A 14,988-nucleotide genomic window follows, 5' to 3' on the forward strand; every position below is an offset into this window, starting at 1 on the left:
AGATATTTTAAGTTGTTAACTATTGTAATTGATAATATTTTTATGTAGTTTTTAAATAATATACGTTACGCTCCTCGTCCAAACTTTCATGGCATTGATAGTCAGTTATATTTTTAAAATTACTGAAGTTTTAAATTATTGCGATTTATAATACTTTTCTTCAATTCCAATTTAAGTGACACTGATTTAATTCTGAGAGTCAATTAAATATTTTATATATTTTAAATTTCTTAAGTTGTTAATTATTGTGATTTATAGTATTTTTACATATTTTTGAAATATATAACAGATTAAATTATTTTCAAATATTTTAAGTTGTTAACTATTGTAATTTATAATACTTTTTATGTAATTTTTAAATAATATATGTTACTCTTCTTGCCCAAATTTTTGTGACATCAATAATCAATTCCAATTTAAGCGGCACAATGTTTTGATGGCCATAATAATTAATTAGAGGTGATTTAGTAAAATCACGACTGAAGCAGCAAAACAAACATGTATTAAATGACTTACAACAACTAACTAAAAGTGATATAGCAAAATTACTATAAACAAAATATTTGTGAAAAAACTTTAAGTGGACCTAATATAAGGCGTCAAGTCAGTTTAAAACATCAATAATTAATTATCATTTTATATATTTTACCTTTTTTATTAAATATTATTAATTCTTAATAGCTAATTGACTTATAATAATTAATTAGAGGTGATATTTAGTAAAATTATGGTTGAAATAATTGAGCAGACATGTTATAAATATAAATTTTACTTTTTTAATAAAATATTATTATTATTGTAATATGCAAATAACTTATAATAATTAATTAGGGGTGATATAGTAAAATTACTATTGAAGCAGACATATTATAAATGTCTGTTTTACTCTTTTTTAGTTAAATATTATTATTTTTTAGTACATAACTGACTTATAATAATTAATTAAGGGTGATATAGTGAAATTACGGATTTAATATTATTAATTTTTAATACATAAATAACTTATAATAATTAATTAGGGGTGATATAGTAAAATCACGGTTAAAGCAGCTGAAGAAGACATGTCATAAATGTCTATTTTATTTTTTAATTAAGTATTATTAATTTTTAAATATATAAATAATTTATAATATTTAATTAGGGGTGATATAGTAAAATCACGGAGCAAGCAGATTGCTGAAGCAGGCATGTCAAAGTTTTAATTAAATATTATTAATTTTTAGTTCATAACTAACTTATAATAATAATTAATTAAGGGTGATATTTTAAGTTGTTAACTATTGTAATTTATAATATTTTTATGTAATTTTAAATAATATACGCTACGCTCCTTGTCCGAACTTTCATGGCATTGATAGTCAATTATATTTTTAAAATTACTGAAATTTTAAATTATTGTGATTTATAATACTTTTCTTCTATTCCAATTTAAGTGACACTAATTTAATTTTGAGAGTCAATTAAATATTTTATATCTTTTAATTTTTTTAAATTGTTAATTATTGTGATTTATAGTATTTTTACATATTTTTGAAATATTATCAGATTAAATTATTTTTAAATATTTTAAGTTGTAAACTATTGTAATTTATAATACTTTTTATGTAATTTTCAAATAATATATGTTACTCTTCTTGTCCAAATTTTTGTGTCATCAATAGTCAATTATATTTTTTAAATAATTTAAATTTTTAGTTACTGTGATTTATAATACTTTTTCAATTCCAATTTAAGCGGCGCAATGTTTTGATGGCCATGATAATTAATTAGGGGTGATTTAGTAAAATCACGATTGAAGCAGCGAAACAAACATATTTTAAATGACTTACAACAACTAACTAAAAGTGATATAACAAAATTACTATAAATAAAATACTTGTGAAAAAAATTTAAGTGGACCTCATATAAGACGTCAAGTTAGTTTAAAACATCAATAATTAATTATCATTTTATATATTTTACCTCTTTTATTAAATATTATTAATTTTATAATACTTAGATGACTTATAATAATTAATTAGAGGTGATATTTAGTAAAATTATGGTTGGAATAATTGAAGCAGACATGTTATAAATGTAAAATTTACTTTTTAAATAAAATATTATTATTTTTGTAATATGTAAATAACTTATAATAATTAATTAATAGTGATATAGTAAAATTGCTATTGAAGCAGACATATTATAAATGTCTATTTTACTTTTTAAAAATTAAATATTATTAAGTTTTAGTACATAACTGACTTATAATAATTAATTAAGGGTGATATAGTGAACTTACGAATTTAATATTTATTTTTTAATATATAAATGATTTATAATAATTAATTAGGGGTGATATAGTAAAATCACGGTTAAAGCAGCTGAAGCAGACATTCGTAAATGTTATTTTATTTTTTTAATTAAATATTATTAATTTTTTAATATATAAATAAGTTATAATAATTAATTAGGGGTGATATAGTAAAATCACAGAGCAAGCAGATTGCTTATTATTAATTTTTAGTACATAACTCACTTATAATAATTAATTAAGGGTGATATAGTGAAATTATGGATTTAATATTATTAATTTTTTAATAAATAAATGACTTATAATAATTAATTAGGGGTGATATAGTAAAATCATGATTAAAGCAGCTGAAGCAGACATATCGTAAATGTCTATTTTATTTTTAATTAAATATTATTAATTTTTAATATATAAATAATTTATAATAATTAATTAGCGGTGATATAGTAAAATCACAGAACAAGCAGACTGCTGAAGCAGGCATGTTGAAACCCTCTCTTCTATTATATAAATTATATAGAAAAGAAATGTTAGAAATTTATTTTAACTGAATTATTTAATATGGGCTCCCTGATTATTTTTATTTTGAGAAAATGGTCAAAAGTCCCCCCAACTTTTACCTCAAATCTCAACTACACACCTATATTTTGCGAGGGTCTTATGACCCCCCAGACTATTTAAAAATGGAATATATACCCATCTAAAAATTCATACCCAGATCTGTACAATTGAGTGAGTTGCACGCGTCTATCAGCTAACGTCATGTAATATTATTATTTTTTATATTAAAAAAATTATTTTTATCCTATTTTTTCCTTATTTTTTCAAGGCTCATCATCTTCTTAATTTGAAATTGGAAAGAGAAAATGGCCAAAAGTCCCCCTCCCCCCAAACTTTTACCCCAAATTCCAACTACATATCTATACTTTTGCTGGGTTTATTATCCCCTGAACATTTTAAAAATGAAATATTAATACCCCTAAAGGCTGACATGGCGAGAGAGTGAAATTAAAATTATAGATTAAAATTTTATTTTAAATATTTTTTATATAAATATATATAATTTTAATTATTATTTTTTCTTATTCCTTTTCTTTTGTCTTCTTCTTCTTCTCTTCTTCTTCTTCTCTTTCTCAAAATAAAAAATTCCAAGAACTCATTAATGGTGTTTCCTCATCATCTTCATCTTCAATTTCATTATCTTTCTCTGCCTTTCTTGAACTCATTAATGAAAATTATATTATCGTATCAATTAATTAATTTTCAAGGACAAGTATCGACGGAAATTCCACCATTCTACTTTGAACTGAACAAAAATCTCACTACCTAAATACTCACAATATGCAGCTCAAACCCATTTTCAATTTCCCATTTTCTTCTCATAGTAATTCACCATGGAACCTGAAAAAGCCATTGCAATTAAAAATGAAGAAGAAAATCACCGCTCTGTTCCTGCCCACCATACGTTTGATGAAATGTCAAACTCAAATTCGATTTACAATAGTGTTGCTGCTGCTAAAAGGGGAGTTATAGTAGAATTTTGGGGCTGCAACATTTGCAGCATACATCAACATTGATTACGAAAAAATGAGTTTTGCAACATACATCAAAATCGATTACGAAAAAATGGGTTTTGTTGGGTACATTTGATGCAGCTGAAGAAGCTTCGAAGTATAAAATTAAATTTCAAAAATTAACTATAGAAATGAAATTGAGTTGAAGAAGAAAATTAAGCAAAATGGGGAATGGGGAAGAGAGAGAAATTTTGTTATGGAGGAAATACTATATAAAGAGAAAATGAAAATATCTAAAGTAAAATAGTTAATTTTTTAGATAAAAAAAATGACGTGGCATGATGTGGCAGCGCGTGCAGGCCACATCTTGAAACAAAATCTGGGTATAAGCTTTAAGACGGGTTAATATTCTATTTTTTAAATGTTTAGGGGGGTCCTAAGTATAGGTGTATAGTGGAGATTTAGGGTAAAGATTGGCGGGGGGGGAGGGGGGGGGGGGAGGACGACTTTTGGCCATTTTCTCAAATTGAAAACGAAAGGGAAGGCTCATCATCTTCTTAATTGGCAAAAAAAAAAGTGAACAAGAAAGGGAAAACTGCTCGTCATCTTCTTCATCTTCTTAATTTAAAATTGAAAACGAAGGAATCATATATACACATATTAATTTTGTTTTGAATTTTTTCATCTTTCTTCACAAAAAGTGTTGGGTTCATGATTTTATTGCTCTGTGAATTCGGGTTTTGTTCAAATGATTCCAAGTGATGAAATTGTTATGAATGATCAAGTTCCAACTATGAATGCAGAATTAAACACTTTTAGTGACCAAAATCAGAATTCCGAAATCGACGATTTAGCCAAAATCACGACAAACTCAAAAAAATTAAAATGCAAAATCGAACTAATGTGGTACAAATTGGTTACGATGCAGCTATGGGGTCTCTAAGAGGAGTTCTGAGCGCCCATACTCGCAAAAATTCTGATTAGTTGAGTGAAAATTGAAGCTCCGGCAAAGCTGCAGATTCCGGTGACAAGGTTTTGGTGGATGTAATGAGGCAAAGTCAACATTAAAATATTCAGGATGATAATACGAACATACCCACTTCAAAAGTTTTTGGATGCCATTGTTTGAGTTCTTGGATGCAATTTTATTTGTGAGAAAGAAGAAGAAGAAGAAGTAGAAAGAACATGAATAAATAAAAAGAATAGTTAAAAATAAATAAAGAAAATGAATAAAGAAATATTAAAAATAATTTTTTAATAAAAAAATTCGTTCTCACTCTCTTTAAAGTGAGTGAAACACACTCTCTCACCATGTCAGTGTTTGGGGATAATAATTCATTTTTAAATAGTTCATTGGGGGGGGGGTCATAGGACCCCTGCAAAGTATAAATATGTAATTGAGATTTGGAGTAAAGGTTGGGGAGGGACTTTTGACCATTTTCTCTTTTTATTTATCTATTCTATCCATTTATAAGTTCGTTGCATAATCAAATTTTCTTTTCTGAGTGTTGCCCTTATGTTCTCGCCTCGTTAATTGTCCACCTCCCTCTTTTCGTATTTCTCTACTTTGCCTACTAAAATTACACTTTCGCTCGCTCTTCAAACGGGCTGATCTTTAATTTTTACCCTTCGAATAGATTGGACTTTAATTTTTATCCTTAGCAATCGAATTTATATTGATCGAATTTATATTTTTGCAATATACTATCCCACCACTAATGCGGAACGGTCAATTTGATTTTTTTTTTGTATAATCAATTTGATTTATCAATTTTTGATTTGTAAATATGCTAACCTCAATAACCAAACCAATATTCATTATCGATTTTTAATTAATCTATTTTTTTTTTTAATTGATAAGAAAATACTCCTCTAATTTTTCTTAACTTTCTCTATTTATATTTGTTAAAAGACAATGAGATATTATTTAAAATCTAAATCCACTATTGTATAAGTAGGAATAAAAATATAATTTTAATATAACTTATCAAATTATCAATTTAACCATTAACTAAACCTTAAAATCAAAAACCAAACCAATAGCTCAATAATTTTTTTTTACAAAGCCATTAAAAAACCATTAACTCAATAACCAATATCGATAAATCAATAACATTTATTTTTATCGATTGAACCAGTTTTGCAAACCCCTACCCACCACTTACGCCGCGCACACTGAAATGACTTATGCCCCACTAGGCAAGAAAGTCTAGAACTGAAGCAAGAAAGTAGCTTAGAAGCTCATTCTGTACTAAAAAAATGTCCATTTATGTCTATTGCGAACTAACCAATTCATAACAACTATGTACCAACTGCTAACCAAGTTGCAAACTTGTTCTACATCGTTACAAATCACTCAAACAATGCATATCCCTTTGGCTTCCCTAAACCGAAAAGAAAAAGAAAAAATGAAATCAAAGGTAGGGAAGTTTTATTTGAAAAGAGTTCAGTCCCTTAGACAACTCCACCATACAGAACGCGATCACAATGGAAGAGTTGAATTCCTGGCATGACAACCAGGAACTAGCAGAAAGTTGAAGAGGTGGTGGAGGCCTGTACCCCATGACCCAACTGTGTTTAAACGATTGGACACGATGGTACATCCAAATGCAACTCTCGAGCCTTGCCACTTGAAGATTCGACAATTAAAGTTTATTATGGTCTTTAACTTGGTTCAGGCGGCAAAACTTTCAGACTACGCATCCATTCACAGAAGCTGGGATCATCGAAGTAAAGGAAGCTGCTTTTCAACTTCGTCCTCTGTTCTGGAGTCAAAGTCCGAAGCTGTGGGAATCTTGCTTCCTGCAAAGTCATATGAGTAAAATTAGAACTTTGAATATCTTTTAATGTACAGGACAGGACCCCATCAGAATTGAGATTGGAACAAGGCAAAACTCAGCAATGTTAGTAAGCAAAGAAGCAGTAGCTAAGTTTTACTTTCATCACCTTTTGATCCCACACACTTATTCGCTCTCTAGATAAACTAGTCATATAATTTTTCTTATATATAACATAGGATAGGAAAGTTCACTTGCCACTTTGCCATGTCAATCATTATACTAAGAATCTGTATCATTTTTTAATAAGCATGAGAATCTGTATCATCTAACTTTGCATTTGTCTGAGTTTCACTGAAAGAAGCTCTATCTACACTTACAAGACATAGGGCCTCCTTTTTTTTTAATTTTGTTACAGAAAAAAGAAACCTACAGCAGTTAAGATCTCTAAGTCACAAATATATCTCAATCTGAATGATCAACTCTCCTTTCCCCAATTAAGCCATCTGATATAACCCACTATATCAGTGCAGTCAGAGCAGAAGAGGATAAACATTTATTCCAACAATAAAAGCATGCAGTGTGGGGTACAAGGTGCAGTTGGATGGCAAGCAAAGCAGTTAAAAAGTACATATTTTTCTGGCTCTTCGGTGTTCAGAGCACAAGGATAGTAACGGGAAATGCCAAATGAATAGTAAAAGTCGGTAGTTGTGTTGGTCATTGGATTCTGTAAGAAATTATTTACGGAAGTCCTAGAGATAACCAACTTGGTCTATCAACACTTCTAAGAAGAAGCCAAGAACAAAAGGTAGATAAAGAAACAAGGAGAGCAACTCACGAAAACAGATCTTTTTTTTTTGAGATATCAAAACAGATCATTTCTTCGACATATTAAACTCTAAAAGTATGTGATTTTTCCTGCAAGTCCTTTTTAGTTACAAGGAATGATGATATGAGGCTACAAACATTTAGTTGTAGGTACAAACATTTTAAGAGAAACTACCGTCTACCACTCTACCCAAAGTCAGAATAAGATACCCCTTCCCCAAACCCAAAAAAAAAGGAGGAAACGCTAGGCCATCTTTGTATTTACGAAGAGTATGGAACTTTCATTATACTATCACCAACCCAACCTCCAAACGTCTATACATGAAATTCATTTTCCGTTTTAATGAGCTTTCTTCAACCACAATTTAATAGTTATTCACAACAGAAGCAAGGGCTTTTTTAACAGTCTTGTGGCCATTTCTCAAAGCTGCTGCATGGGCTAGCTCATTATCAGTTGTGCCAGTTCCTTTCGCTGGTGAGATCCTTTCACCATAAATTATAGCGTTCCTTAGCAATATTAATATATCCCTGATTATGACTAATTTCGGAAATTCTTCTTCCACTTTGTATGATTGATATTTGGACGATTCTTTTTATTTTTTTGTTCTTTTAATAAGATTTCTACTCAAACGAGTCCTTTTTACTGTTGGAATTTGCATGACAATGCTCATACAATCTATGCTGCTTGGGCTCTCCAAAAATGATGTCGCACCCGAGACGGATCCTTCAAAAATGCACTATTTTTGAAGGATCCGACACGCACCCATCAACATATTTGAAGAGTCCAAGCTAGATGGCATACAATTGCATTGATATCCCCTATCTTCAGCATCGCTTTCTGGTTCCTTCTAATGGGAACTCCAATATCTTGTATTCCCAAGTTCTGTTCTCTACCTAGATTTGCTGACTAACTACTTCTATCAGAGCACCAGATAACATTTTCTCCATAGCTCTAAGCTCAAGAGAATTTCTCCTACTACAAAGTATGCTTTCCTCTTCATCGTAATTCGGGTAGTAACTCTTATTTGTGCTTGTTCATTGGCTTGATTGAATTTCTTGTCATCTTAACACAAGGTTTGAGTTACTCTGTAAATCAAATTCCTAAACCAGAAAGGGGGGGGGGGGGGGGGGGGGGGGGGGCGGGTCTCAGATTATACTGCTCCGGAAAGATCAGTCCTTTCAAATCATAGTTTAATAATGCATTGCTGCTGAACAGTCTGTTAAAACAGAAATATAAAAAAGTAGATAGAACCTGAAAGTGACTAATGACAGGCATAATTTGAAATCCATTTACCTGTTCATAAGGAGGGTCCTTGTGTCCCGGTATCAGTCTGGAAACAAAATATCGAGCCTGAGAACTTCCTTCCTGTGGCACATCAAAATTTAAATATCCATTGTTTCGTCATATGAGAAAGCATGGTCTTAGAATAGGAAACAAGTATACCTTGAATGCAAGAATTCGAGGAGCTGGAAACCGCATTTCCGTGAGCTCTTCGGCTAAAGTTCTGCAAGCTGCCAATGCTGCAGCACCTTTTCCCTCCTGAGCATCAAGTTCCGCACCCTGAACATTTCCGGTGAAATGAAATGGAAAAAGTCAATGGATCGAAAAGAAGAAAGCATAAAATTCCTATGTTCAAAGCCCCTCATAATACTCCTTAATTAAATCTGAAAAGTAACATATGAACACAATAATTTGAATAGGAAAAACTGGTAAAAACAGAAAATCTCTATACTCTAGAGCAGTTGAAGAAGATAAAATTGACTAACTAGCAAACCATCATCCTTGCACATCAGGCGGAATCAATGGATTTATCGCTAGTGATAGCAAATATCCAGGTGCATTTGGCTTCTACTTGAAAGTTGATCTCAGCCAAAGATTTCAGAAAGCAGTTTTAAAGTAAAGATCGAGGTAGGTGGGTGTTTATTATTTGGATGCACTAAGAAACGTCAAGATTCTTTCCAAGATATCAGTCAAAATTCAAGCCACTCTATGCATATCCTCCTTGAAAATCCTATCAATCATTAATAATGATTTAATTCAAAGGAGAGCAGAGAACAATTATTATACCACCACCTACAATATATTATGCACATACGAGGATTATTATTACCTCCTCTCTTCTTCATTTTTCTTAATTACTATGAATTACAACTCCAAGGGCATGACAACCGTGAAGATTCTTCAGATTCATTGCATATAGTGTGGCACAATCCAATTCATAGTTTACAGTTTTTTTTCTTTCTACTTCCCAAAAGTGAGCCCATGATATTCAGCTCAAATCAATACTCTACACCATCTGTAATATTAACTCCAGCCCCTTCCTAGTGCTTCTAAGACATATACCTTAACCAAAAAAAAAAGGCCCACGATAACAATAAATAGCACATCATATTAGCTCTTAGTCAAGCATGAAGGTTCATGAGCTAATGAAGGAAAAAAGACAAGCAACGAGAAAAACTATAGGATATACTAGAATGGCTAAATATAAGTTCTTCGATAACAAAGTGAAGAAAGCGTTAAGTTGCATACCAACCAAATGAAGACATCAGTGCCATGATCAAGAACTACTGCTGCATCCGATTGCATAGCAAGGTCATAAGCAGGTAGTTCCTCAAACGTGCCACCTTGTCTATGCATCAGACAGCGAGGAGCCACCATTCGGAGGGACAAATCAAATGCTGCATTCAGAAACAAGTTCCGCAGCACAGATCTCTCATCTTCATGACCAAGAATACTTCCTAGAAGTGGCCCCCTTCTAAGATGGAATAAGACTTCGGGTAACAACGAGAGCTCCTTAGGGAACTGATAGAGCTTTGACTTGGGCATTTGAGAACCAAACTTGCTTGTGATATCTTTGATTCTTTCATCAATCGTGGCTCGCATATCAAGTGCATCATTGGCATTCTTGGCTCTCAAAAGTGTCCTCTTGGCAATAAGAACAGCAGCCACTTCATCTTGAACACTTTGAAGATATGATGAAACACTGTCCACAGTAGGCAATCTAACAGAGATGACTCTGGTGATATCCGATTGGTAGACATCAGAAAACTTAAAAGCAAACTGGAAATACACAAAATCGCGCTTAATGTCTCTCTTGGTTTCCATTGATAATGCAAAACTCTGTGTTTCTTCGATGCTTAGCATTTGAATGACTAGAGCATCGTCATTTTTAAAAGTTTCATTGCTGTCCACATGCGCCTCTTCACCAGGACCTATAACTTGACTAACAAAAATATCCTCAGAACAGCGAACCTCAAGTAAACCATGCGAACCAGCAGCCCTCCCAGATGCTCTCTGCAAGTTCACACCAAAAGCCTCTCCAAAGTCATCATGGAGAATAAGTACACCCCCGGAGGCTTTGGCAAGAGGTTGCAGGACAGGCACTCTTACTGGACATGTGCCTGCACATAATATGTCAATGACTGTGTTCTTCCTGAACGCCTCACGACCTAGGGTTTCCATCCACTTAAATGCAATTTTCTCCATATGAGCATAGTTTGGATGTGAGAAAGAATGCGGAACTGATCCAGGGCCACATGTATTTGGTCCACCAGCACAAACAATAATTCTGCTGTTTCCACCAGGCCTTTTAACAACACCCTGTGACATTTCCGCTGATGGACCTTGAACAATTGCCAAAGCAACTTCAACTGCTGTACCCAGGCAACGGTCTCTAGAAGCTTCTGGAATATCCAGTTTGTATGGCCTCAGTGATGAGAATATTGAGTGTGCGACAGGAAGAGATGCGTGCATAGGAGACAAGTATATCCCGGTCCCATAAATCAATGCCTTCAATGACTCCTGATCTGGTGACTTGTTACCCGGTAATACATCAGCTGATGCAATCGATTCTTCAGAAAAATCATATACTGAGACTGTGCTGCCATATGTGACAATCCCGAGTCTTGTTGTTGGAGGCAATGAATCCACGAATGCATGCAAAGAGCTCTGAAAATGCTGGAGATGAGGTTCATCTAAGCACTCGTCTATTACAAGGACAACTGGTGCTGACACTCTGGAATCAGATACTGGAAAGAAACCAGGCCTCTTGTTCCCTGTCTGGATATAATCAACAGAAGGTAATGATAGTTCTGGCACATTGCGAAGTTCTTCCATGTTGGAAGCTACATAATCCCCTTCACTTCCGTTGAGGTTACGACATATTACACACTGCCACTGACCTGAGCCAGGTAAAATGTTGCAATAAAGATTTGCATATGCGCCACAATTATGGCAACGATGGGGATAGCGTTGTATCATTTGCGGACCAGGTGACATCTCCCTTCCAGAGGAAACTAATGCGCCAAAACCTAGACTTGGAATATTTGCAAGTTTTTTCTGCTTCAACACCTTCAGAAGAAAAATCGATCATCACTACTAAGAATAAATAGCTAAATGTAAACGGTAACAGCCAGTGTCTTCTAACATTAGAATAATCGTTGATATTAGAATCAAAAGATCAAATCGAAAAATGCCCTGTACTGTGATGTTTCAGACAAGAAGAATAAATCTTCATTCAAACTATTCTAAGGGGCAGGGAGAAAATATTAAAATTCACAATTAATTATCTTTCCTGAGTGAAAGAAAATCATAAATATGAGATCCCCTCTCTTAACATACAACTCATAGTGAAATGGATTACTAGCAGATTTATAAGGACAACACTACAAAAGAAACAAGTTCAAATCAGAATTTAAAAGGATACCTTGTGAGCCGAGAACAGAACATTTGGAGATTCCGCAGAGGGTGTCCAATCTTCAGTAACATCAGAACTTTGGTGATGCAGCTCAACAGACCCATTTGAAAACTGGGGAGGTGATGATGTGGGGAGAGATGAAGCAGAGGAATAGGCAACAGGTTGAGGGGTAGCTGGAGAAGTTCTAAATGGCACTGCAGCAGGTTGGAGAGGCGACGAAAACACAGGAGGACCAGGCGGGGTGCTTAGATGAGGAGCAGGGCTTCCAGTTCTAACTCCATTTGCAGGTGATGGTAAATTGGGAGGAGTCTTGATGGACGGAGAAGGAATCTGGTTAGGTTGGCCAATTGGTGGAGGAAATATAGGACCCGCTGATGATGGAAAAGGAGGAGGACTAAATACAGTATCGGGTCGAGGTGACGGAGTCCCTTGCTGTGAGGGTGGAATGGTGACAGAGTATCCAACTGATGACTCAGGTCGCTTCGCCATCAAATTGGCATAAAACAAAGTTTCCCAAAGATGTCAAACAAGATAAAAATCAAGCCAAGAATCTAAAGGATTTAATGAAACCAACCCTCCACAGACACATCCAAGATCTCCTCAGAAACTCTATATAAGTAAAGAAAATTTGGAAACAAATGTCAGAAAAAATCTGCGAAAGCAAAGCCATTGGAGGAAGATAAAATTAAAACCTCATACCTTAAAACTACAGAAGATATATACATAATGCAACATATTCAAGAATTAAGTTGATCAAAGCATGCCCGCAAAGAAAAGAAAATGAAATCGCCAAAAGCAGCAAAAAATATGCCAATTTTGAATCTTAGTAGCTCAACTCTATAATCCCCTCCCCCATTCCCCATTCCCCTATCCCCAATTGATCTTTTAAAAAAAAAGATGCCAATTTTACCAGAATTTCTCGGACCCAAGTGGGGATTTACCCAGATGAGGCCTTTAATAAATTTAATAAAGCAAGAAAATAACAGAATTGGGCTGAAATGTTCTTGAATAAATTAGAGTTTGAATTGGAGATACCTGATGAAGAATTAATGAAGAGATATTGGATGTGAATTGTTTCAAAGAAACAGGAAGATCAGCCTGAAAGTAACCGGCAGCCGCGCTCTCTCTCTCTCTCTCTCTCTCTCTCTGTGAGCGAGCTCTTCTTTTTCCCCTAAGAGGAGTTACATACACATGGCGCGTCAATAAGTGCGAGTGGGGATATACAATTACAATATTAAGCAATATCATGTGTTTATGTCCTACGTGGCAATGCGGCTTGCAGTGATTGGCTGATGATACGAAGGAAGGATGGGGTCTTTTCACACGTGGCTCGCTGCTTCTCTGCCATGGCGCACCGCACACACTCACTCTTTTTTCCCTTCTTTTGAAAATCCGCAGTAATGGCCGTTTGACCATACTAGATAGAAATGATAATTTGAAATGTCTAATTTGCATAAATAGTATAATCCATAATTTTATATACGAATTATAGTATATTGGATATTGATTGCATACGGGTTGATGAACTTAACTCCTCATCGATCTTATATCAGGAAGCTTCAGTTTGGTAGATATATACGGAGGTTGTGCAACAACCTAGGGCATCATCATCATCAACGTTGCATGAATTCACCTTGTACTTTTGTATGAGGTATTATTTCCTTTTGATGTGATATCTGTGTATATGTATTCTTCCTTCGCTATTAGTATATATCACACCTTTCTATCTGTATGCTTTTCTTGTATCTAATGTGGTGTATGTGAATATTACAGAACTGTTAGTGGATATGGTGTGGGCTACCGTGTGGAATATTTTTTGATTGTAGGTGACGTGCCCTTAGTGTGTATGTTGTATGCTTTATTTTCTACTTTACTCAGTCGGTCTATGATACCTACTGATTACAAGTAGATCGTACTCACCCCTACTGTACCCTTTCGATGCAAATTTGGGTTCAAGTGTGCTTCACGGTGGTTGACTTCATGCGATACTTTGGAGCTATTCAAGGTAGCGGTTGGATTCTTGCTTCCGGAGTCTATTACTACTTTTCTTTATTTAGACTATGTCTTTATTTCGCATTCAAAGACAAAGTTGTTCTTGTTTTGGATATCTTATGTATTTGATCTCGAGTTGTACTAGTGATTTTCTTACACTGTGACTCTAGGTTTTGGGATTATGGTATGATATCATTTGATTTTTCTTTTCTGCTTTTGTTACATTATGTGGTCCAGCTTCGTTCAAGAAGTCTTACTTTAGGTTATTGCAATTATTTTTTCTTTTCTATCAGTTTGTGTAATAGACTTACTTGTCAAGGTTTGCAGCGACAAGTGCATCATGACCCTTAGTTTTGGGGTTGTGATAAATTGGTATCAGAGCAGTCAGGTTTATTGATCTCAACAATGTAAGAACGAGGTGTCTAATAGAGTCTCGCGGAACAGTACGCAGACGTTCCTATCTATCTTCGAGAGGCTATAAAATGTCTTTAGGAAATTTTCCTCATTTTGTTCCTTATCATGCAGATTTTCTTTAGACCTTGTGTTCTAAATCATATTTTACTCTTTTTCGTTCAAATGGTGATGACTAGATCTTGTAAGGTTAGAGATGTAGACCCTTCATCCAAGGAAAGAGCCCAGTCTAGAGGGCAAATTGCAAGTCATAGATGGGCTCGAGGTAGTGGATAGGTACGTGGATCTGCCCCATCAAAGAGTAGTGTTAGGTGACTCTCCCTTGAGCCTTGAGTTGAGCGTGTTGGGGATGTGGGTCTTACTTCGGTCCCTCCAAATTCTTCTACCTTAGTCATGGAGGGGTTGTTGATCGCCTTGTTGACCCATTTGGAGGTTGCTTCTTTAAGTGTTCCTGGTATTCCCTCAACTTCAAGTAT

The 14,988-nt window shown here is 34.0% G+C and overlaps 1 protein-coding gene across 2 annotated transcripts; it reads right to left on the reverse strand.

Annotated features, from left to right (window-relative positions):
* Positions 1-6,023: 6,023 nt before the first annotated feature.
* On the reverse strand, positions 6,024-13,320 carry LOC107840642 (protein transport protein SEC23). 2 transcript variants are annotated; one of them, XM_016684561.2, is made up of 6 exons: positions 13,145-13,320; positions 12,119-12,718; positions 9,943-11,763; positions 8,857-8,973; positions 8,707-8,778; positions 6,024-6,609 (listed from the first exon to the last, which is right to left on the reverse strand). In XM_016684561.2, the coding sequence occupies exons 2-6, from the start codon at positions 12,596-12,598 to the stop codon at positions 6,472-6,474; spliced, it is 2,628 nt and encodes an 875-aa protein (XP_016540047.1). In that variant the 5' UTR covers positions 12,599-12,718; positions 13,145-13,320; the 3' UTR covers positions 6,024-6,471. The 2 variants fall into 2 exon arrangements, with proteins under 2 accessions (XP_016540047.1, XP_047254489.1); XM_047398533.1 differs by having other exon boundaries at positions 12,119-12,761; positions 13,145-13,314.
* Positions 13,321-14,988: the final 1,668 nt, after the last annotated feature.

The sequence above is a fragment of the Capsicum annuum genome, chromosome 1 (assembly GCF_002878395.1).
Source record: "Capsicum annuum cultivar UCD-10X-F1 chromosome 1, UCD10Xv1.1, whole genome shotgun sequence".
In the NCBI taxonomy this organism is placed as follows: Eukaryota; Viridiplantae; Streptophyta; class Magnoliopsida; order Solanales; family Solanaceae; genus Capsicum; species Capsicum annuum.